At 51.9% G+C, this 20,822-nt stretch overlaps 3 protein-coding genes across 10 annotated transcripts in view; all 3 read right to left on the bottom strand.

Annotated features, from left to right (window-relative positions):
• Positions 1-7,988: 7,988 nt before the first annotated feature.
• Positions 7,989-13,856, bottom strand: S100a16 (S100 calcium binding protein A16). Of its 3 annotated transcripts, none has more exons than XM_010617296.3 (3): positions 13,655-13,856; positions 8,911-9,084; positions 7,989-8,670 (listed from the first exon to the last, which is right to left on the bottom strand). In XM_010617296.3, exons 2-3 carry the CDS (start codon positions 9,061-9,063, stop codon positions 8,518-8,520), a joined length of 306 nt encoding a protein of 101 aa, XP_010615598.1. In that variant the 5' UTR covers positions 9,064-9,084; positions 13,655-13,856; the 3' UTR covers positions 7,989-8,517. The 3 variants fall into 3 exon arrangements, with proteins under 3 accessions (XP_010615598.1, XP_010615599.1, XP_019062064.1); XM_010617297.3 differs by lacking the exon at positions 13,655-13,856 and adding an exon at positions 13,225-13,459; XM_019206519.2 differs by lacking the exon at positions 13,655-13,856 and adding an exon at positions 9,685-9,776.
• A 1,080-nt stretch (positions 13,857-14,936) lies between these two features.
• S100a14 (S100 calcium binding protein A14) lies at positions 14,937-18,900 on the bottom strand. Its single transcript, XM_010617299.2, has 5 exons — positions 18,592-18,900; positions 16,850-16,910; positions 16,416-16,521; positions 15,832-15,978; positions 14,937-15,630 (listed from the first exon to the last, which is right to left on the bottom strand). Exons 3-5 carry the CDS (start codon positions 16,443-16,445, stop codon positions 15,493-15,495), a joined length of 315 nt encoding a protein of 104 aa, XP_010615601.1. The 5' UTR covers positions 16,446-16,521; positions 16,850-16,910; positions 18,592-18,900; the 3' UTR covers positions 14,937-15,492.
• A 446-nt stretch (positions 18,901-19,346) lies between these two features.
• The window catches only part of S100a13 (S100 calcium binding protein A13), a 16,941-nt gene continuing 15,465 nt past the window's right edge, over positions 19,347-20,822 (bottom strand). For 4 of the 6 annotated variants that reach the window (XM_010617302.2, XM_010617303.2, XM_010617306.3 and 1 more), the window contains one exon: positions 19,347-19,609. In XM_010617302.2, the coding sequence (XP_010615604.1) occupies positions 19,466-19,609 (144 nt within the window). In that variant the 3' untranslated portion in view covers positions 19,347-19,465. The remainder of the gene's footprint in view (positions 19,610-20,822) is intronic. The other 2 variants (XM_010617307.3, XM_010617304.2) reach the window with 2 other exon arrangements.

The following is a 20,822-nucleotide window of genomic DNA, read 5'->3' as shown; positions in this document are numbered from 1 at the left end:
CATAAGATTCTAATAAGATTACTGACATTTAGAAATGGGAGGAAAGGAGCTAAAGGTGTAGGGAAGGTGTGATACGTAGGGGAAGAACAAAAAGGGAAAAGAAAAAAATGTGAGAGAATGAAAAGATGAAAATAAAGTGTTTGTAGATGGGGAGGGGAGGAGGGGGTGAAGGGAGGGCAGAGGTAAGGGGAAAAAAATGAGAATCAAGACTTGCCATGTAAAGGTACATGATCCCAACAATGAATGTAACTGTACTGTATCCCTAAATGTACCAATAAACTCAATAAAAAAAAAATAAAAAAAAATAAAAAAAAAAAAGAAAGAAGAACAAAGCTGGAAGCCTATACCTTTTAATTTCAAAGTGTGTTACAAAATGATAGTAGCCAGAACAGTATAGTAACCCTAGCTAGGTGGCACATGCTTACAATCCGTTACTCAGGGGGCTGAGGCAAGAGGAATATGAGTTCCAGGCCAGCCTGAGCTGCAGAATGTGACCCTGCTTCAAGAAAAAAATATTAACTTTGCAAAAATACATACACATATACCAATGGAATAGAATAGCACGACCAGAAATGATCCTTGGGTATATCCTGAAATGATATTCAACAAGGATGCCAGTGCTAATATTATACAATAAAAATAGAATATTCTGTTCAACAAATGGTTTTGGAAAAACTGAATATAAATATGCAAAAGAATTAAAGTAAACCTTTATCTTATGATCTGAAGATAAAACCTGAAACTATAGCTGCATGTGATGTTGTTACCAGGTTCTGGAGTGCTTAGGACCCCTTCTAGGGATTCTAGGTTCTTCTTGTCCTAAACAAAGAACTGGATGAAACAATCCCAAAAGGTAGCAGTGTTTTACATTTCTTAAAGTAAGGAAAGAAACATGCTTTGCAGAGCAAGTGCAGGTCAGTTAAAAGTAGGAAAAGAAGAGCACTGTGCAGGATGAGAGCAGACCCAGTGTGAGAGAGCACAGCGGCCAAGGTACGAAGGTGGCCATTTTGTATCTCCCATTTCCAGAGCTGACCTCAGGTGTACACCAGCCTGTCAAAAACTTGCTTGACTCGCAAGCACAAGGTCCCAAGTGTTTGATCCCCAGTACAGAAAAAAAAAAAAAAACCTGCCTGAGTTCTCCCCAGAACTGAAGATGGCACTTGCTGACTGGTCCCTGGTGCATGCAGGGCTTAAACTGTTTTTCTGTGCAGGTATTGGATGTCCACAATTGACAGGTCAAACCACTTGTCCAGCTAATTTGCCATGCCCTAACCTCCTGCCTTAGTGGTGCATGTCTGTAATCCCAGCACTTTTGGAGACTGAGACAGAGAATCAAATATTTGAGCCAGTGTGGGCTAGCAATTTAGCAAATCCTGCCTCAGAATAGAAGGCACTGGGGATATAGCTCACTGGAAAGGCAAGGGCCTAGGGTCAATCCTGAGTACTCGGGGAAAAAACTTAAACTGTAAAATCTTAGAAGAAAGCATAGGGGAGAAACTTCATGATAAATGTGTTAGCAGTGATTTCTTGAATGACACCAAAAGTACAAATAAAAAAGGAAAAGATAGACAAATAAATGTGACTACATCAAACATAAAAACTTCTTACTGCAAAGGAATCAGTCAACAGAGTCAAAAAGCAACCACCAGAATGAAAGACATTTTGCAAACCATATATCTGAGTAAGGAGCTAATATGCATAATATATGAAGAGCTCTTACAATTCAACAACAACAGTGACAAACCCAGTTTTTAAAATTGGTAAAGGACTTGAAAAGACATTTCTCCAAGAAGATACACAAATGGCCACAGCACATGAAGATCCAAACGCTCAGCATCATGTTTTCAGGGAAATTCAAGTCAAAAGCACAACAGAGGGTAGGGGAGAAGGGGGATAAAGGAGGACTGGTAAATGGTGACCAAAGTAGAGTTAGGTAAGAGAATTAAGTTCAAGTGTTCTACAGCACAGTGGGATGATGACAGCTGACAGTAATTTATAGTAGATTTCAAAAATAGCTAAAAGAAATCCAGGAGTGGGAGCACGTGCCTCTAGTCCCAGCACTTGAGAGGCTGAGGCAGGAGCATCACTGCAAGGCCAGCCTGGGCTACATAGTGAGTTCAAAGCCAGCCTGTACTACATAGCAAGACCTGTCTCAAAAAAAAATTTTTTTTAATGTTCTCAACACAAAGAAATGATAAATGTTTGAAAGGATAAGTAAGCTAATTACCCTGACGTGATCATTGCACATTGCATAGATGGGTCAGCATATCACACCGTAAAGCTAGGAGTGGTGGCGCACTACTGTAATCCCAGCACTCCGGAGGCTGAGGCAGGAGGATCACCATGAGTTCAAAGCCAGCCTGGGCTACACAGTGAGATCAAGGCCAGCCTGAACTACATAATGAGACCCGTCTCAAAAACAAACAAACAGGGCTAGGGATTTAACTTAGTAACACCGTGCCTGCTTTGCAAGTGCAAGGTTCTGCATTCAATCCCCAATACCAGAAAAAAGTAAAATAAACTACACAGGAGGCAGAGACAGGAGGATCACAGTGAGTTCGAGGTTATCCTGGGCTATATAGTGAGTTCAGGGCCAACCTGAGTACAAAATGAGATCCTGTGTCAAAAAAAAACAAAAACAGGACAGGAATTTAGCTCAGTGGTGCTGCACCTGCCTCTCAAGATTCTGAGTTCAATCCCCGGTGCCAGAAAAAAATAATAAACCATAATGGGGCTGGGAATATAGCTCAGCAATACAGTGTCTGCCTGGCAGGTGTGAGTCCCTGAGTTCCATTCCTGGTACAAAAAAAACTACAACAAGATAGCACCTTACACTGAGGATCGTCACTATCAAAAAAAAGAAGCCAGAGTAGAGCCAACACGACAGTAAACAACTGTAAACCCAGCTACTCGGAAGGCGGAAGCAGGAGGGTTGAAGCGGAAGTTTGAACCTACCCGAGGCAACTCAGTGAGACTCTGTCTCAAAAGAAAACAATTAAAAGGACTCAGGGTACAGTGTCCCTGAGTTCAATCCCTAGTAGCAAAGAAATCAATAAAAATGGATATAACAAATGCTGATGAGAATGAGGAGAAAGTGGAATTTTTTACACTTTTGGTGGAAATGTAAAATGGTGCAAAGTTGTGGAAAATAGTATGAAGATTTCTCAGAAAATTAAAATAAATTTCTGATGCAGCTCTGGAAATTCTCTTTCATGAGCCTCTTTACCAGATGTGATTTTTAAAAAATGCAGTCCAGTCAGTGAATGCTGCTGTGCCATCCAAGCGAAAGTCAGGCTGGTAGAAACACTATGCTGTGTCCTCCTGCACCTTACTCACCAGATCTGGCACTGTGCAACTCTTGGCCTTTCATCAAAGTCAAAATGACCATGGAAGATAAAAGTTTTTAATTAATTCAGGACAATGAAGCAGCAGCAACTGCACAACTAAAAACACTCATGAAATAGGACCTCCAGAACTGCTTCAGAAAGTAGTAAGAATTATGGGATAATTGTGCTTGAAGGGAGGGGCAACATTTTGGGGGAATTAATGGTAATGTGTGTTTTATTTGCTTTTTGTTTTGTTTTGTTGGTTTTTTGAGGCAGGGTCTCACTATGTAGTTGAGACTGACCTGGAACTCACTATATAGCACAGGCTGGTCTCAAACTCACAGCGATCCTCCTGCCTCAGCCTCTCGAGTGCTGGGATTACAGGCGTGCACCACCACACCCAGCTAATGTGTCTTTTATTGTACTAATTTTAAAATTTACACATTCACTCTACTTTTCAATCAGACCTCATAAATAAACTCATAAAAACAGCAGAATGATGCTTCTTGGGGAGAGGAGAAATAGGGTTGTTCTTAAGTATAGAGCTACACTCATGGGAATAATAGGTATCAGAGAGCTGTTATACAGTACTGATACTCCAGAGGTTCAGGCCAGAGAATCCTGTCAGCCGGGAGCTCAAAATCAGTGTGGGTAACGTAGCAAGACTCTTGCTGTCTCTTTAAACAAAAAATATTTTCTAAATATCATGTGCATATAGTTAATAATGCATACACTTAAAAGTAGGGTAAATTTATTTTATTTAGCGTTTTGCTGCCATGATGGATGGATGGGTGGGTGGACGGATGGATAAGTAGATAAATCACACCACACACACGCATACACACACACAGATGTGCACAGCTTCTTTACCACTTTTAACCAGAAGGGAAGAGTGGGGACAGGGATTTAGTTTAATGGCACCAAGCCTGCCTCGCAAGCACAAGTTCGATTCCCAGTATCGGAAAAAAAAAGAAAGGAAGAAGGGAAGAGTCTCTCTGGAAGGCAGGAGAGCCCTTGGGACATTAGTGCTGCTTACCTGTTGTTAAAGTTAATGGGAAGCAAGGATTATGATTTAACAGCTCTCTCCTACTAAGATTTTAATGTAATATGATGCTGGTGTATATAATACTGCTCTTAAGTATTTCTGAATCATGTACATACATGGAAACCCAAGGAGTTTTAAAATTTGAAGCCATAAGTACAGTAAGAATTGCATATATGTAACTGTTATATTAATGTAAATCTAAGTAGGTTGAGATAGATTAACATTTTACAAATCTGCCACTGGAGATTATGGAGTAAGGAGATGTGTCCAGTTATGAAGCTGACCGGGGTGGACGGTGGTGGATTAACTAATGGTCGGCTCGGAACACCCAGCTGAACTGAGTCAGTGCGGTTCTGGTAATGGAAGACGCCCCTGAAGACTGATGCCGACTGCATAAGAAGAGTACTGGAGGGGAAGACGGTGGCTGTTCATTTTCTCGGAGAAGTTTGCTGTGGCTGGTTTTCCTGATGAGAATTTGGCTGTTCTCACTGTCTGAAGAGCTCTGGTGCTTGCTGTCGCTGGAAATGGCTGCTGTTCTCCTCAGGGGAGCTCTGGTCTTCACCTTAAGCATTGCTTCCTAGCTCCAGGGCGGATCCCTCAGCCTGTTGACACAGACCCTTCACCCCACTGATGGCACAGACCTTCTGGCTTCCACCACTGGCCCTTGGGCCTTCCCAGTGCAGATCCTCCATATGGACTTGCATGAGATATTGCCGTGGGCACTAGGCCACGGGCTGGACTCACAGAGGACATCACCTGGGCTCTAGGCCTTTAGCTGGGCTCATGCGGACACTGCTGTGAGATCCAGGCCCTCAGCTGAATTCTTCAGGTCTCTGGTGTATGGACAGATCTCTTACACTCTTCTGCATTTGACTTTTTGGGTGAATATTATAAAATAATCCTATAAGTTATGTTTGCTGAATTAAATCTACCCCCTTGCATACCCTGACAACAACCAAATTTGGTACCAGAGAAGTGGGGTCATTTCTGTGACTATACCTGACCTTGTGGTTCCAGACCCTTTGGGAATGGCGTACAGGAAGAGTCCGGAGAGGTTCAGAGATGCTGGCTGAAAATGAAGTGCTGGAACGCCTTAGGCTATACTGTCTAGGAGAATCTGGTCAGAGCTCAGAAGACCAGAAGGGTGATAGAAATCCTGACAGTAAAGACCAGGCTCAGGAGGTTTTTGCATTGGCTGCTGGACTCCAGACAATGTATTATGATTTGGCAGAACGTTTGTCTGCACTTTGCTTGTGTCCAGAGACTGCCTGACACTGGGATTAAGGGTGGCAGACTAATTAATCTGGCAGGAGAAATTTCAAGGCAGTCTGATGTTGAGGCAGTGGCATGGCTACTGTTGGGGGCTTTTAATCAGATTTATGTTGGGAACCAAGAGCAATGAGCCCAACAGAATGATTTTAAATGTTTTGAGTTTGGCCAGAAAGGAAGCTCCAGTAAAGTTGCTGCTTGCCAAAAATAGAGCAGTGGAGATCTTGAGTGCTGAGAAGGAACAGAACAGAAAAGATGGCCTGAGGGCATCACAAGCACCAGCGGGACTCCAACCTTTGCAGCTTCAAAACTTCAGAAGTAAAGGACTTTGCTTTGAGAAGAGAGCCCCAGAGCACCATGTTGCAGAATGGAGGTAGCTTAGGGAAGTTGTACCTTGGGGTTTGGATCAGTGGCACTGGGCTCCTAGAGCCAAGAAAGAGAGAAGCTTGGCTACTGCTCCGGCTGGCACAGACCTTGGCATCATCCACAGGGCGCTGCTTTTAGGAGTATGCAGAATGCAAGAGTTGAGGGGTCAGGAAGGCTCCCACCCAGATCTCAGAAGAAGGCCTGGGAGGCCAGGCAGGGCGCCCCTGAGAGGGAAATGTGTGAAGCTGGGAGTGTGAAGCCAAAGGTGCAGTGGAAAGGCCAGAAAGTTGGAGAAGCCAGGAGGGTGGATCATCTGAGGAAAACTGCAAGGAGGGAGCAGAGCCCGCCCAAAAGTGAAGCCATGGGAGCTGCGAGCAGCTCACGATGCTAGCGGCAGAGCCACCCCAGTCCTTTGGAGTTCACGACTTGCCAGAGATTGCCTTAGATGCTGGAAGTGGAACTGTGGATCTGTATTTGCGCTACTGACTGTACTATATACTTTTAAAGTACCAAAAAACTCAATAAAAAAGAAAAAAATTTGCCCTACTGGATTTTGGTTTTACTTTGGTCCCATTGCTTTGTATCCTCCTGTTTGTAACTTTTGGAATGGGAATGTCTATCTCGTGCCATTGAATGTTGGAAGTGTTTGACTTTCTTTTTGTTTGTGCAGGGGCTCCCAGCTAAGCGTTTTGCCTTACATCTCAGGGGAGACTTTGGACTTGGACTTTTCAGCAATGCTGAAACTGTTAGAACTTCGGCATCTCTTGGAGATGGTCTAAATGCCTTTTGCATAAAAAGATGTGCATGAGTCTCTGGGGGACCAGGGGCAGAACGTTATGTCCCCCGAAGCCTCACGGAGTCATAGGTGGGCACTTTTTCTGAGGTGGCTGAATCTAGAGTGTGTGAAGCTGGGATTGATTCATGGTGCAATGCTGGGCTCAAGGGCAGTAGGATTAAAGGTGTGAGTGCTGCCCACCCTAAATAGTCTGGATAAGACGTAAGCAATAGAGCTGTAGCTGCCCCTTGTTGCTTTTGCCGTCTTCTGCCACCATGGACTGTTGCCCCTCTGCCATGCCACCCTGACTTGGAACCGGGCAGTTGTGGACTGAAGCCTCTACAAACTAAGTAAATGTTTCCTCCTTTAACTTTGAGTGTCAGGTATTTTGTCTCAGCATTGAGAAAAGTGTAAGACACCAGTGATTCAGACATGAAAGTGTTCAGCACAGATATAGGGCATGCCTCTCACTTTTAAACGGGGAAAGGTTATTGTCCTGAGGAGGTGGGAAAGAGAGGCCAGGGCAACACCTTGCCAACCAGCCCATCTTGCCAAGACAGACTAGTTTTAGAAGGCTGAAAATGTGTGAATGTGCTGGGATATCTTTTGGGAACTCTTAAACTTAGAGGTTTTCAAATGGGAGCAATGTGCCCCAATCCAAAACTCTGCAGGCTGAGTTTCCTACCGTGTTCCTTCTGGAAAAAGCAAGGGAGAAACAGACTGGCACTGTCCCTCCAGTGGCTACAAGTCACGTTTCCTTTCACCCTCTGGACTCCCACACCGTCCTCCCTCGCGCCCTACTTCCTGTCCCACAACTCCACTGGGTATTTGGACAACCTATTGCTGAGGTGTCAGAGCATGAGTGCTACTCACAGCCCTTACTGTCGAAGTTCAGTGAGGACTAAATGAGATCTACTATGCATGGACATTGATGACCAGTCTAAGTCTGCATTATGAGAGCCTGAAGATGGTGACATGTGGCCTCAGGCGTTTCAGGAAGCAGGAGGGGAAGGAGCTGCTGGTCTAAGAATGACAGCAGCTCCTGGGATTCAGGACCTGTGGCTTCCATCTTGCTCTACCTTTGGGGTCTCTATCCTGGCCTCAAGGTGCAGGGCAAAGACCACCAAGGCAGAGAATGTTTCCAAGGAGTGTAAAGGGTTTAAGGAGCATCACAAAGGGACCAGATGAGGGGACTCAAACTCCAAATCCAGGCTTTATTGCCACTATTTCAGTGGCTGAGCAGGGGAAGCTCTCAGCCCTGCTTAGCTCATTCCCAGACAGGGGCAGCTGGAGGGGAGTCCCTGAAGGTGACCCCACCCCCAGGAAGGGCTGAGGGGGAGGGGGAGGTCTCTGCTGCTGCCAACAGGAACAGGGAGACCTCATCAGGAACCTTGCCTCTGGCTGTCAGGACAGTCCCAGAATCAGGCAGGGACCGGACAGGAACACCAACAGGTGTTGGAAGGGTGAACGGACTGAACAAGTGAGGACATTGTATGGGGTCCCCAACAGCAGTGAGATCTCACAGAGGAGCGCTGAGCATCTGCTGGATCCAGGGACTGAGACCCTGAGGAAAAGCACCCCAGACTGAGACCCTCAAAGAAACCCTGACCTCTCCCCTCCGCTGTTCAGCAAGAGTCGGGAGACATCCAGAGGGAGAGGGCAGGAAAGGGGCTGGAAGGGCCCGGAGGCTGAAAAGGAAGACTGGGATGAACACCAGGGCCGGCAGGGGTCGGGCTCTAGCTCTGCTGCTCCTGCTCTCGGATGAGGTTGGCGATGGGGCTGGTGATGCCGCCTATTAAGGTCCAGTACTCGTCAAAGCTGATGCGCCCGTCATGATTGGCGTCCAGGTCATGGATGAGCTTGTCAGCAGCCTTTCGGTTTCCCGTGTCCTGCAGGGAAACCAGAGGTCAGCAATACTGAGGGCAGCAGCCCCAAGAGCGCCCAGAGAGGATGGGGCCTGGGCAGCTGTCCTGGGGAAAGGCACAGAGCCCTCACCGGCTCAGCCTGGGCCTCCTGAGAAGACAGGCCTGCGGGCAGGGATGGAGTAACAGGAAGCACAGAGGCCTAGGTGGGGAAGAGCACCCCGAGAGGGTGGGAAGGGGAGAGCCAGGCCCGCAGGCACGGCCCACCGTTAGCATGTGGTTCAGCTCTTTCTGGAGCATCTTGCGGAAGCTGCTCTTGCTGATCTTGTTCTTGACCAGGCTGTGCTTAGACACGTATTTGTAGAAGTTCTCCACCAGAACGACAACAGCCTTCTCCAGCTCCGTGTAGCAATCTGCCATCTTCTTCAGCTGTTCCCTGGCCTGGGCATCATGAGGGGGAGATGAGAAAAGGTCCCACGGGCTGGGCCGACCCACACCTACCCTCAGGTCCTCAGCACACCCAGGACAGCCCAAAGAGGTGTGGGGGTGGCCCTGGAATGACAGCTATGCAGTTTCCCTAATCCAGATCTCCCCAGCCCAACTGCCTGGACAGGTTCTCCAGGTCCTTCCCCAGCCCCAGGCTCCCACTGCCACTGCTGGCTCCCGTGGGAAGAGGAGGAGGGGACTGCCCGACCATGCCTGGCCACCCAGGACCCGGGGGCAAGCACAGCTGGGAACTGCTGTGCCAAGGCAGATGGGCCAAGGCAGTGAGGCTCGGTTTCCGACCCTCAGGATTGCAGAGACCCTAGCCCCTAGGTCATACAGCAGGAAGCAAGGGCCTAGTAGAACCCCAAACTCTTCTCCAGCCTCCAAGGCAGCAAATCCAGTGGCTCGGGCCATGGCTGCCCCTCTCCAGGAAGGGACAAAGCCCTGACCCATCCAATGAGATTTTGTGCACAACACCCACCCCTGCTGGCCTCCCCTCCCTCGTATCTGCCCCTAGAGAGACAGCAAGATGCAAGGACAGCCCTGCTCCATTACCGAAGGAAGAGCCAGGCCTGGTTTTGCCACAGCTGGAAACAGACCCTGGACACAGCAGCTGCCACTGGTGTAGCCCTCTAACCCAGGACAAAAGGCACTCACATTCCAAGCGGATGCAGCTTCTGAATGGCAGGATATGAGGGGAACAGGCGGATCTACTCTGTGAGTCACCGCCCATGCCCAGAGCCCCCCCAAGGCAACCCGGGCAAATCAGACTCCCCTCCCACTCTCAAGCCAAGGAATGAGCTCCAGCCGCCTTCACCCAGCAAGGGGAGCTGGACACCAGGGACACAGCTGCCCGCCACACAGGCCTGCGTAAGCAGGGTCTGATATGGAAGGGAGGTCCCTTGCCAGACCCTGCTGCCATCTCCCGCCCCTGCCACCTGCCTTCCCTGCCCTCCATGGTCATCCCACTGTCATGCCTCACGCTGTGCCCACTCCATCTAGCAGAAACCAGCTCATGGCTCTGGCCCTGCCCAAACCACGCCTCCAACGAGAATGCTCCCTTGACCCCTGCCCTCTCGCACTCCTCCCTGACTCCCACAGACAAGTCTGCGTGCACCACACTGGCTGGGGCCACAGTACTGTCTTCACCGAATGGCCAAGCCCATGGACTTGGGGCCACCTCTAAGTCCTGGATGCTCAACTGTCTTCCTTTTACTGTCTGGCCCCCCATTGCTTGGCCCAGGGCTGTGCTTAAGGGAAATGTTCTAGAAATACTTCACCTCCTTTCAGCCCTGACACCAGCACCTGACCACTTTTCTAAGCTTTTTCTTTTCTTTTCTTGAGACAGGGTCTCACTACGTAGTTAAGACTGTGTAGCCCACGCTTGTCTTGAACTCACAGTGATCCTTCTGCCTCAGCCTCCCAAGTGCTGGGATTACCGGCGTGCGACACCATGCCCAGCCTCTAAGCTTTTTCTTTTACAGATTTTTCTGAAGGATATACGAGACCCAGAAGTAGAAGACAGGCCAGGATACAGAAGGGAAGACGCTGGAAAGGGAGAGGGGTTAGGCTAGGGCCTCTCTGTTGGAAAACCTACCCTCCTGCCCCTCAGCCGCTTGACCACTCTGGTCTGTGGCTGGAAGGATGACATACAACACCAGGACTGCCAGAAACCATAATCTTTCCATATTCCTTAATTGTAATTGTGTGGTTTGATTTTTTTGTGCCTTGTCATATGTTCACACAAATTTTCTAACTTTAAGGTAAGGAGGGGGGAAAGTTGAACCCATGATCTGTCTGTTCTGCTACAGGGGAAGAGAGTGACCCAGGCCTGTGACCAGCATTTCTGGTGATTCAAGAAACTGCCCATTTTGGGAAGGACTATACCAAGCTTATTCCCCCTCAACCCTTGGGAGAGGGAGAGAATTTTCAGACCTCTCCCCCTTTAACCTCCCAGACCTCTTCCTCCAAAGAGGGATCCTATGGGGAAGAGGAAAAGAAGAAAGAGAAAATGGGTGTTTTGAGTGCTGCACCTCTGCTCCCCTGCCCCAGGCCAGCCACCACTCCTTCCCCTGCCTCTTCTCAACACCCGCCCAAGCCCTGTCTGCCCTCTGGACACACAAAGCTGAAGCCAGCTTGGCGGCCAGCCCTCAGGAGTGCTAGGTGACCCCGAGATGCAGTGTCAGTGTCCCTAGTCTTCCATCCCCAGCCACTCCCAGGAATCCGGTTCCGCTAAACCTGCTTCTTGTAAAGTGGACAACACTGAGATAACCATTTGAATGAGGGCTCTTGTAGAGGATTTTCCGAAGGCAAGCAGGTGTCATTACTCTCCTTCTCCCACCCTGCCCTGGAAGCTGGGAGACCGGCTCTGCCACCCGACCCATCACACCTACTCCTCCAGCTGCCCCAACCTCCCAACAGTCAGACCTGGGGGTCTGGGGCATGCAGAGAGGGCAGATGTGCTGCCCTGTCCCAGAAGGAGGCCAGGAGGTCAGTCCTGCTTTGGTTTTGCCACCAGCAGATCTGGGCCTGAGAATCGGGGGTGGGGAGTGGGGATGTGAGCAGCACACACTGGAGCTTCCAACAAGGGAACCAGGGATGCTGTCCCTCCGGCCCCACCCCTCCCGCATTCCCATCCTCTCCTGGGCTGACCCATCATGGAGCAGGAGGGGGCTCCTCCCCACCCCAGAAGCCAAGCTCACCAACAGCTCCATGGCCCAAGCTGCCCTGGTCTCGGCCACTGAGGCCTCCCCTCCCACCCCAGATTCTGGCTCCCACCTGCTCCACGTGCCTGCTAACAGTGTGCACCCTGAATATCTGCTACATCCTCCAAAGTTCACCTTCTCTTCCCACCCCACAGGTGTCTCACCTTTTGTCTTTCACTGGGATGTGTCCCCAGACTCCTATTCCTCCTAGGCACTGTCCTCACTAGAGCCTACCCTTTCCAGACTTGAATTTGGCATTTTCTGTGTCTGTTCTATCTACCTCCAACCCATTCACTCACTAGCCACCATTTGTTTACTTACACATTCATTCCCTGAATCATTTATTCATTCATTAACTCTCTTATCTGTGCAATAAAATATTCATCCTCTCATGTATTCATTCAGCCACTACCCTCTTAATTCACTCACCTGTCCCAACTGCCTTCAACACACAGGAAGGTGTAATCTGAACTGGGCTGGTAATTCAAGCTCTATCTGCAAGCCTATTTTAAAGGAATCAAAGCCTCAGCTGGCCCGTTCCTTGCTCCCTCATATGCTTTGGTTCGTTTGTTCATTCATTGGGTTAGTTGGGTAACTGGATGGTTTGATGACTGGTTGGTTGGTTGGTTGGTTGGTTGGTTTTCGAGACAGGATCTCACTATGTAGCACAGCTTGGCTTGAACTCTCCCTCCTTCTGCCTCAGCCTCCCAAGTGCTGGGACGACAGGTATGTACCACCACCCCCAGCACCTTGTATGCTTTTTCCAGTTGCATAAGGCTAATTGTTCACACAGGTGTCCCTGCTTCACCCTTCCCCACCTTGCAGAACTCAATTTGTCAAGCACACAAGCAGAGAAAAGAGCTGTACCATTCCTTATCCCCCATGTGAACAACCCATCTACCTAGCACCCACTTTCACTTTCAGAGGTGGATTCCTCTGAAATTTTGTCCAGACAGGTGAAACTGGGGGAGTTTGGTGTGGGAGATACACACATGCGTGCACACACACGACTACTGCTAGCCTGATCAACACTCAAGACAACTCTTCACTCACCCATGAGGAAAGGCTGCCCCCACAAAATCACCAGGTCTCAGCAGGGCTGGACAGAGGAAGGGTTACATAACTCAAGTGGCTCCCTCAGAAAAGTTAAAGCGAGTCAAGCAAGTACCTGCACGGGTCCTAAGGTGGAGAAGCAACCAGTTCCGGGTCCAGCCCTCCTCCCCCTCCCTCTCACTTTCCGGGGAGCTCCTGGGTTCCCCAGGGCCTCACCCAAGTCCCTCCCACGGAACAGCTCCTTAAGCACAGCGGGGTCTGTGTCTGAATCTGACCGGGTCTTTAGGTAGAAGAGAAGCCACCTCAGCCCCTGCCTCCTCTCTCAGGCCTACCGTACCTTCTTAGTTCCGCCTGGACCTCGTTACCTCCCGCAGGACACAGCTCCGGGAGCCCAGTGAGGCCTGTGTCCGAGGTCTGAGCAGCCCCAACCCCCACCAACGCACACTTGCCCTTTTCAGTCTGGGAAGGATCGGCAGCTGTGGGCACAGCTCCGAGGGCTCTCCCAGTGTCCCAGCCCCTGGAGGGGAGCCCAGGCATCTGCCGCCAGGGAGAGGGTCTTGCCACCCTATGCACTCCTCTGGAAGCTCCACCCAGGCCCCAGTCTCTCAGGACTTCCCATTCCCAAACTGGCCTTCGGAGAGAGTTGATAATTAAGAAAATCTTCCTGTCCAATCTCAGGCGGGCCCCTGTCCCCAGTTCCCCTTACCACCCCTTCTCCTGGCCTCCCAGGCCTGCAGGGTCCTTCTGGCGGGGCCTGGCTTGCTTACCTGCCTCCTGGGTGCACCTCCTGTCCGGCAGGGCTCTGGGGTCCTGGCTCCGCACTGCCAAGCAGCTCAGCCCAGCGGGTCTCCTCCCAGGCTGTACTCCCAGGCTCTGCCCCGCTCCCTCTCAGGCCTGCCCAGCTGAGCTGGCTCCAGGAGGGGGTAGTGACTGAGCTCCCTCTTGGCTTGGCCCTGGGGTTGGGCCCTTATTAAAGGGATACACACCTTTTGGAACACCCTTCTACCCCCACACCAGGCTGAATGGAGGAAGCTGGAGCTCTCCTGCTCCACCCTCCTGACCCTCAGGGCCTGAGCAGAACCTGACTCAGGTGGAGGAGGGAAGGGAAAGACTGTCACCTGTCCTCTTACCTGGGTCACTGGGAGGCGAGTTTCAAGGGCCCCCAACCGACAAGTTCAATCAGCATTCCAAGGTAGCCTAGCCGACCACAGAAACTTCCTAGCTGTTGGGATTTTAAGGGTAATTCCTGATTTCTGTGGACACCCTGGGATTCGAGGCTGGCTCTGGTCTTCCCTCTCCAGTTCAGCCCAAGCTGAGATCCCTGAGACCTACCCCTTCATGAATAGCAGAGGGCTCTTCGGGCAAACCCTCACTCCCAGCTTTCCCTCAGGTACCCAAGGAAGTTGCACCTTCCCATAACAGAACCACAGACAAAGCGGAGAGGACCCCTGCCCCGCTCCCCCAGAGACATCCACTGACAGGCCCTGGCTGTGTGTCGGGCGGTGGGGTGAGCTGTGCCGGCTCTCAGCACAGAACAAGGGCAGGATTGCCCAAACCCACTCTCACAGGTAACACACTGCAACAGCATCCCAGTCTTCCACAGAAACAGGTCGGGAGTGAGAATCCAACACAGCCAGTGAGCCTGCTCCCCTGCCACACGTTTCCCTTGTCATTCGTCACCCAGGCCCCGGGACACCTGGCCTCTGGTCCTTTCCCCAGACGAAGGAATACGTACACACACGCACACGCACGCACACAGCCCCCGCTCCCTGGAGTCCTGCATGTCCTTCTCCATGCACACCAGCCCTCAGCTCTTCCACCTTTGGGGCCAGCTACAACCCTTAACCCAAATCCATGGCGACATTCAGCCCTCAGTCACTTCCACTGTGAGCACTCAAGGCCCTGTGACGCCCTCGCCAGTAACTCAGAGCCCAGGAACCCTTCACCGAGGGACTCTGAGAAGAGAGTGTCCAATCAAGATGACATCTTTGACTTTTTTCACTTTTTTATTAATCAAGTGATACAAAACAATCATCATTCTGTAAACGCCCAAGCCCCCGTTGGTCCTCTCACCCCCAGATCGCACCTTCTCAGCCTCTTCTCTGACCCTGCTCCCTTCTCTCCTGCCCTAGCCCAGGGACACGGTCTGGGAAGGAGGGCAGGGTAGGGCTGGGTTGCAGGAGGGGGCAGTACAGGACGGCTACACCTTAGCATGGAGAAGAGACTAAGAGGGGTAGATTCTGAGACTTCGGTGCCCCATATTCCCAGCCCAACCTTCCGATCATTGCCCACAGCCCAGCTCCGCTCTGCCCTCTCCCTACTACCAAATCACTTGGCCGTTACACACCCCTTATTCCTCTGTACCCTCCCAGGCCCCAACCTGCCCCCCGAGCATACCACAGTGGGGCGCTCCTAGACCCACGCGCTCCATGGAGCTGCCAGGACAGAGTGCACCAGCCCTGGGGGTGGCAGTTATGAACATGAACCTTGCCGGGGGTGCAGGCTAGGGAGCAGGGGGTAGTGCTGGAGAGAAGTTTTATTTCCGAGCCCATAGTCTCTAAGGTGCCCTCTCCCCAACATCTCCCCCAGAATTCCAGGAGGGTCTTCAACTCCCGGGAACAGGACTGTCCATCTTCACGCTCTTGGCTGCCTCTCCGATCAGTTCCCAGAAGCTCCCGAACTCCAGTTTAGAGTCATTACAGTTGCCCAGGTTGGCAATTTTCTCTTCCAACCCACAATTGCTCTGAGGGGAGAGAAGACACCATCATTCAGCAAGGGGGCACCTTCAGATCTTCCCACCCCACCCCACCCGGGAGCAGGCAGCAGGGCTTGAGCTGCCTAGCACTGGCAAGGGGGAAGGGCTGGGGTGCCAGCGCCCACATGGGCAGGTCTTGGAGTGCCTGCTTTGGAGGTTAGGGGCTGTGAGGTGGGGTCCACTCAGTACCGGCATGAGATGGGGCAGCTGCTGAGTGACCAGGTCCTGGAGCTCAGACGGTGTCAGCGTCTCCTTCCCACCCTCCACTGAGTACTGGTGGAAGTTCTTGATGAGGGTCTCGATGGCCCTCTCCACATCACTGAATTCCTGGGCATCCTGAGGGCAGGAGACAACTGGTCAGGGGCTGTCCACCCCCCCGCCATGACAGACACACTGCTTTCCTCAGAGCCTTGGCAAAGCAGGAAGGCAGCCACCCCTGCCCACTCCAGAGCCCAGAACCCAGCTCCTCTCCCTCACCCCTGTCCCAGCCTTCAGGCCATAGCAGCCCCTGTCTTGAGCCATAGTCTGGGCAGACTCCCTCCCTGCCACCACTAGTCAGAGGCAGAATAGTCCAGCGCCCATCAAGACATCCTTTTCACGGGACTCCATCCACCCACCCTGTGTGGGGTCAGGGAGAGGACTTGGGCCTCACTGGCAAGATCTGTGTACAGGGCAAGACCAAAGTGAGGGGCAACATCCTTGGGGACACAGGCTCTCAGGACAGAGGGGAGGCACGTGGAGACAGAAAGACAGGCCAGGAGTGCATGGCCCACCTCGGCGTTGGCGGACCGGCACTGTCCCATGGTGCCCAGGCACTTGCTGCTTGGTGAGAAAGTCGTCGTCCTACAGCCTGCCCCGGCACAGCTGATGGCACATGATCTGCCCAGAGGGGGACAGAGCTAAGCAGAGGGCGCCTCCTTTCTCAACGGCCCACTCTGGCCCCACCAAGCCCTTCCACCGCACCTGAGTTGTGAAAGCCAACTCTACACAGGCCCAGTTCCTCCCCAGGCTCCAGGACTAAGGCCTCAGCCCCAAGCCAACCCATGCAGGGGGAATCCCTTGGGCCTCACTTCAGCCTCATTCCCCCCACCACCCAAAGGCACCAGAATGCCTGTGCCCAGCCCTGCCCTGGAAGACAGGCAGCACAGGCACAGGTGTCCCTGGACAGGGGTGGCCCCCCTGGAGGAAAGGCCCTGGGTCGCCTTACCTGCTGGCAGCCGCTGAGACTGGACGGGAGGAGCCAGCTCACTTGGGCTTAGCTCATATACCTGGGGGAAAGGAGGGGAGGCGGAAGGGGGCTGGGCCTCATCCCTCAGCCACCCCAGCCCCAGCTGCGCCTGCCCGGCCGGGAGCCAGCGGCATGGGCCCCACCCTCCATCAACAGAGCTCAGAGCTGTCCTACCCTTGCCAGGAGGGAGGAGTCACGGAGGGGTGGGGCTGGGGTGCCCTAGCCCCGGATCAGCATGTGGAGTCACAGGACAGAAGGGAAGGAAGGCTGTGGACAGCAGTGGGGTTAGAGATTCTGTGGTGTAACAGAGAGGGTCTCGGGAACCAGACAAGAAGCAGGTGCTGACTGAGAACGGAAGGGGATGTCAGAGGTAGAGGTCCACTGCTGCCTCTCTGCGGGGTCCCGCTCGCCCCTCCTTCCCCCTCCTCCACTTCAGTAGTGACTCAAGCCCATCCAGACCCCAGAGCCTTTCCCAGTCCTGCCGGCAGACCGGTGAGTGGGAGGAGGGCCTGAGAAGCTTGGCACACCGAGCCCAGAAGGACCTGATTTCCCAGAAGCCTTTGGTGCACACAGCCAAGGCCCAGATGAGTTACTCAGTCTGACAACCTCTCCGAACTGGTCGGGCTGCAAGCGCCTGCCTCCAGCAAGTCCCACGTCCTCCTAACCCTGCAGCAGCTTGCAACACCCACCCTCCAGTTCAGCACCCAGGACATCACCCTGGGGCCCCCGGACTGTGCTTCCCTGAACGGAGCCTAACCCAAGTGGCCTCCTCACCTGCCCAGGTTCAGTGGGGTACTCAGCTCGGGTCAGGGCATGGATGGGGCCCAGAACCAAAGCTCCTGGGCACCTTTCCTGGACTCTGAGATCAGAGCTTGTGCCCCGCATCTAGGGCTCCCCTGTGCTGCGGGTCTCCACTTACGGACGGCCCCGTGCACGAGGAGCTCATTCTGAGAGTTCTGTATAGGGCTTCCCTCGGGGACCCACAAGGGTCTTCCCATCTGAGAGTTTCTCAGAGACCGACGACGTGGCCAGCCGCCCTCTGAGCAGCCTCTGGCTGGGGTGTCTCACTGACCTGTCACTGAGACCAAGCCCTCTCTACCCCGCCCCCAAGTCCTCTGGATCGTCTGCCACAACAGTTCCCAGCTGGGGTCACTCTGAGGTCACTGGGGGCTCAGTGGGCGGTATAGCTCTATCAGGGAGCTTTCGTGGTGTGTGGAGCTCCTCTGGACTCCCAGCTGCCCCGAGGTCAGACAGCACAGCAGCGACGGCAGCCCTGCCGCCCGCCGCTCCCCACCCCTGCTCTCTCTGTTGGCAGGTCCTGCAAACTGCACACCCTCAAGCCGGTAGGGACAGGGAGGGCAGCAGAGCCATGCCCGGGAGAGCCAATCCCTGCAGCACCACCCCTCCTCCTCTGCTTCATCCCTGCTGGGAAGGGAGTACAGGAGGGTCCCTCATTCCCAAGGATCCTTGGGGGCCTGGTGAATCAGTGGCTCCAGAATTTCAACCTAGTTCCAGTTATTCTTGTCTTTGTGGCTTAACCTATTTAAAAATGTTTCCTCATCTTCAATATCGTTTTAAAAGTACTACCTACCTGAGCAGGGTGTGGTGGAGCACACCTGTAATCCCAGGATTTGGGGGCTAAGGCAGGATGGATCTGAGTTCAAGGCCAGCCTGAATTACATAGTGAGATCTTGTCTCAAGAAACAACAAAGCCTACCTACCAGGGCAAGGGATGGTGGCACTGGCCTGTAATCCCGGCGCTCTGCGAAGTTGAGGCAAAATGGCTTCAAATCCAGCTTGGGCAATTTAGTGACTTAGGGTGGACCTACTTCAAAATAAAAAAGTAAAAAGGGCTGGGGATGGAGCTCAGTGAGAGCCCCAGGATCAATCCCAATACAAAAAATAAGTTATAGAATACTACCTGCCATTCAAGGCTGTGAGAGTTAACCAAGGTAATGCAGGTAACATTTTGGAGCTTTTTGGTTTTAAGGGATTTTTGGTGTTGATGTTTTTGTTGTTGGTTAGTTGGTTTTTTATTTCTGAGTCAGGGTCTCACAACATAGCCCAAGCTGGACTCAAACTGGGTAGATATCTTCCTGCCTCAGCCTCCTAAGTGCTGGCATTACATGAGTGCGACACCACAACCAGCTGAATGCAGGTAGCATGTTTAGCCCGTGCTTGATACGGTAAGCCCGTGACACACATTACATGCTATCACTGCCATCAGGGACAACTTCCTGAATAAGAAGGGGAGCCAGAGCCAGAACCGTGCTGCTCAGCCACAGGAGGCACCTGGTGAAGTAGAAGCCACCTAAGCTGCCCTAGATTCCTTTATCTTTTATATATTCATTCATCAACCATTTATTTACTGAGCACCTCTTCAGTATAAGACCTGATGCTAGAAATGAAAATACTTGAATGTAATATTCCTGCTGTTAAGGAGCTCAGTGTTCAGGCTCACGCTTAGGTCAGGACAGAGCCACCCACTGGCCTAGGAGAAGTCAGGGCGGAATGTGAATGACAAAGGTTTGTTTGGAGGGATAAGCTTTACTCGGGGGTTGTGGGTTCTGCCCAGCCCTGCCCAGCCAGCAGGTTTCACTTCTTCTGGGTCTCCAGGACCTTCTCCTTCCTGATTTCTCTGGCCAGCTCTCCAATCAGTCCCCAGTACTCATTGAACTTGAGCTCCGAGTCCTGATTCACATCCAAGCTTTTCATCTTCTCATCCAGGGAGCCCACATCCTGAGGAGACACCAAAGGAAGGGAAGGGTTAGAATCGGGGCTTGTCGGCCCAGCACCAGGGGCACAGCTGTGATCTCAGCACTCTGGGAGGCTGACGCAGAAGCATGACAAGTTCAAGGCCAGCCTGGGCAACTCAGCAACTCAGCAAGACCCTATCTCAAAACAAAACAGACAAAAAAATTTTGGTAGGGGGAATTGAACTCATGACCTATGCTTGTCAGGCAGGTGCTACACTGCTGAGCTACAGCCGGGCTATATGGCGAGATTCTGTCTCCAAAAATAAAAAATAATAACAAAAGCATGGAGGGGGAAAAATTGGAAACAAAGCCTCTGTAAACAGGGAGGGAAAGGAAGGTTGAAGGGAGGGTAGGAGAACGGGGGGGGGCACAAATTCCTTATGATGAATGTGAGCACTATGGGTGGCAATCAAGTACTAATTAAAAGAAAAAAGAGCTGGGGCCGGGGATTTAGCTCAGTGGTGCTGCCACCTGTCTCGAAAGCGCAAGGTCCCGAGTTTGATTGGCTCCGGGACTGGTCCCAGACACAAAGGGAGCCTTTGTGGGGTGGGCTCCAGGCTGACAGACAGGGCAGCTCCGTCCTGTGACCCTAATGTGCTCTCCAGTGCCCAGCAAGGTGACTTGCTGGTAGCCTAGGGGATGGCAACCCTGACAAAGTGGCTCACAGTGCGGCTGTGAAACCAAAGAACACTGTAGGCCAGACTCTATCATAAAAGATTTGTTGCCAAGCTGGGTGTGGGGCTGCACACCTGGAATCCCAAATGCTTGGGAGGCGGAGGCAAAAGGATCAAAAGTTTGAGGTCAGCCTGGGCAAAAGCTGGAGAAGTAGCTCAGCGGCATTGAACCAGCCTGGCAAGTGCAAGGTCTGGAGTTCGATCCCCGGTACCAAAACAAAATGGGGGGCGGCTATAGCTCAGGGGTAAGGCCCTTTCTGGGTTCAATCCCAGGTACACTTCCGAGGGCCAGAGAAACAGTCATAATCACGAGCTGATGTCTGAACAAGTCAGTGTCAGGCTGGGGGGCCTCAGGTGAGCTCAGTGCTGGACACTGGCATCAACCTTTGAGCAAAGGCCAAGAAGAACTGCCAAGTGCTTCAAAGACACACAGCTGGTTTGCAGAAGAGCCAGTGAAAAAAATCCAGTCACACTTCATTGTGAACGCCACCAGCACTGCCGGCCGGAGGCAAGGACGGCGAG

Source organism: Fukomys damarensis, unplaced genomic scaffold (genome assembly GCF_012274545.1).
Source record: "Fukomys damarensis isolate Sample0158 unplaced genomic scaffold, DMR_v1.0_HiC HiC_scaffold_33, whole genome shotgun sequence".
Lineage (NCBI taxonomy): Eukaryota > Metazoa > Chordata > Mammalia > Rodentia > Bathyergidae > Fukomys > Fukomys damarensis.
Note: the sequence above shows the minus strand (reverse complement) of the source record. Positions and strands in the feature narration are given on the sequence as shown.

Coding starts and splice junctions, on each gene's coding strand:
- S100a14 (XM_010617299.2), bottom strand. CDS start 16,445: ATGGGACAGTGCCGGTCCGCCAACGCCGAG. Junction 15,979..16,415: donor GCCGGTCCGCCAACGCCGAG/GTGGGCCATGCA, acceptor TCCTGCCCTCAG/GATGCCCAGGAATTCAGTGA. Junction 15,631..15,831: donor AGCTGCCCCATCTCATGCCG/GTACTGAGTGGA, acceptor CTCTCCCCTCAG/AGCAATTGTGGGTTGGAAGA.
- S100a16 (XM_010617296.3), bottom strand. CDS start 9,063: ATGGCAGATTGCTACACGGAGCTGGAGAAGGCTGTTGTCGTTCTGGTG. Junction 8,671..8,910: donor AGCTGAACCACATGCTAACG/GTGGGCCGTGCC, acceptor GTTTCCCTGCAG/GACACGGGAAACCGAAAGGC.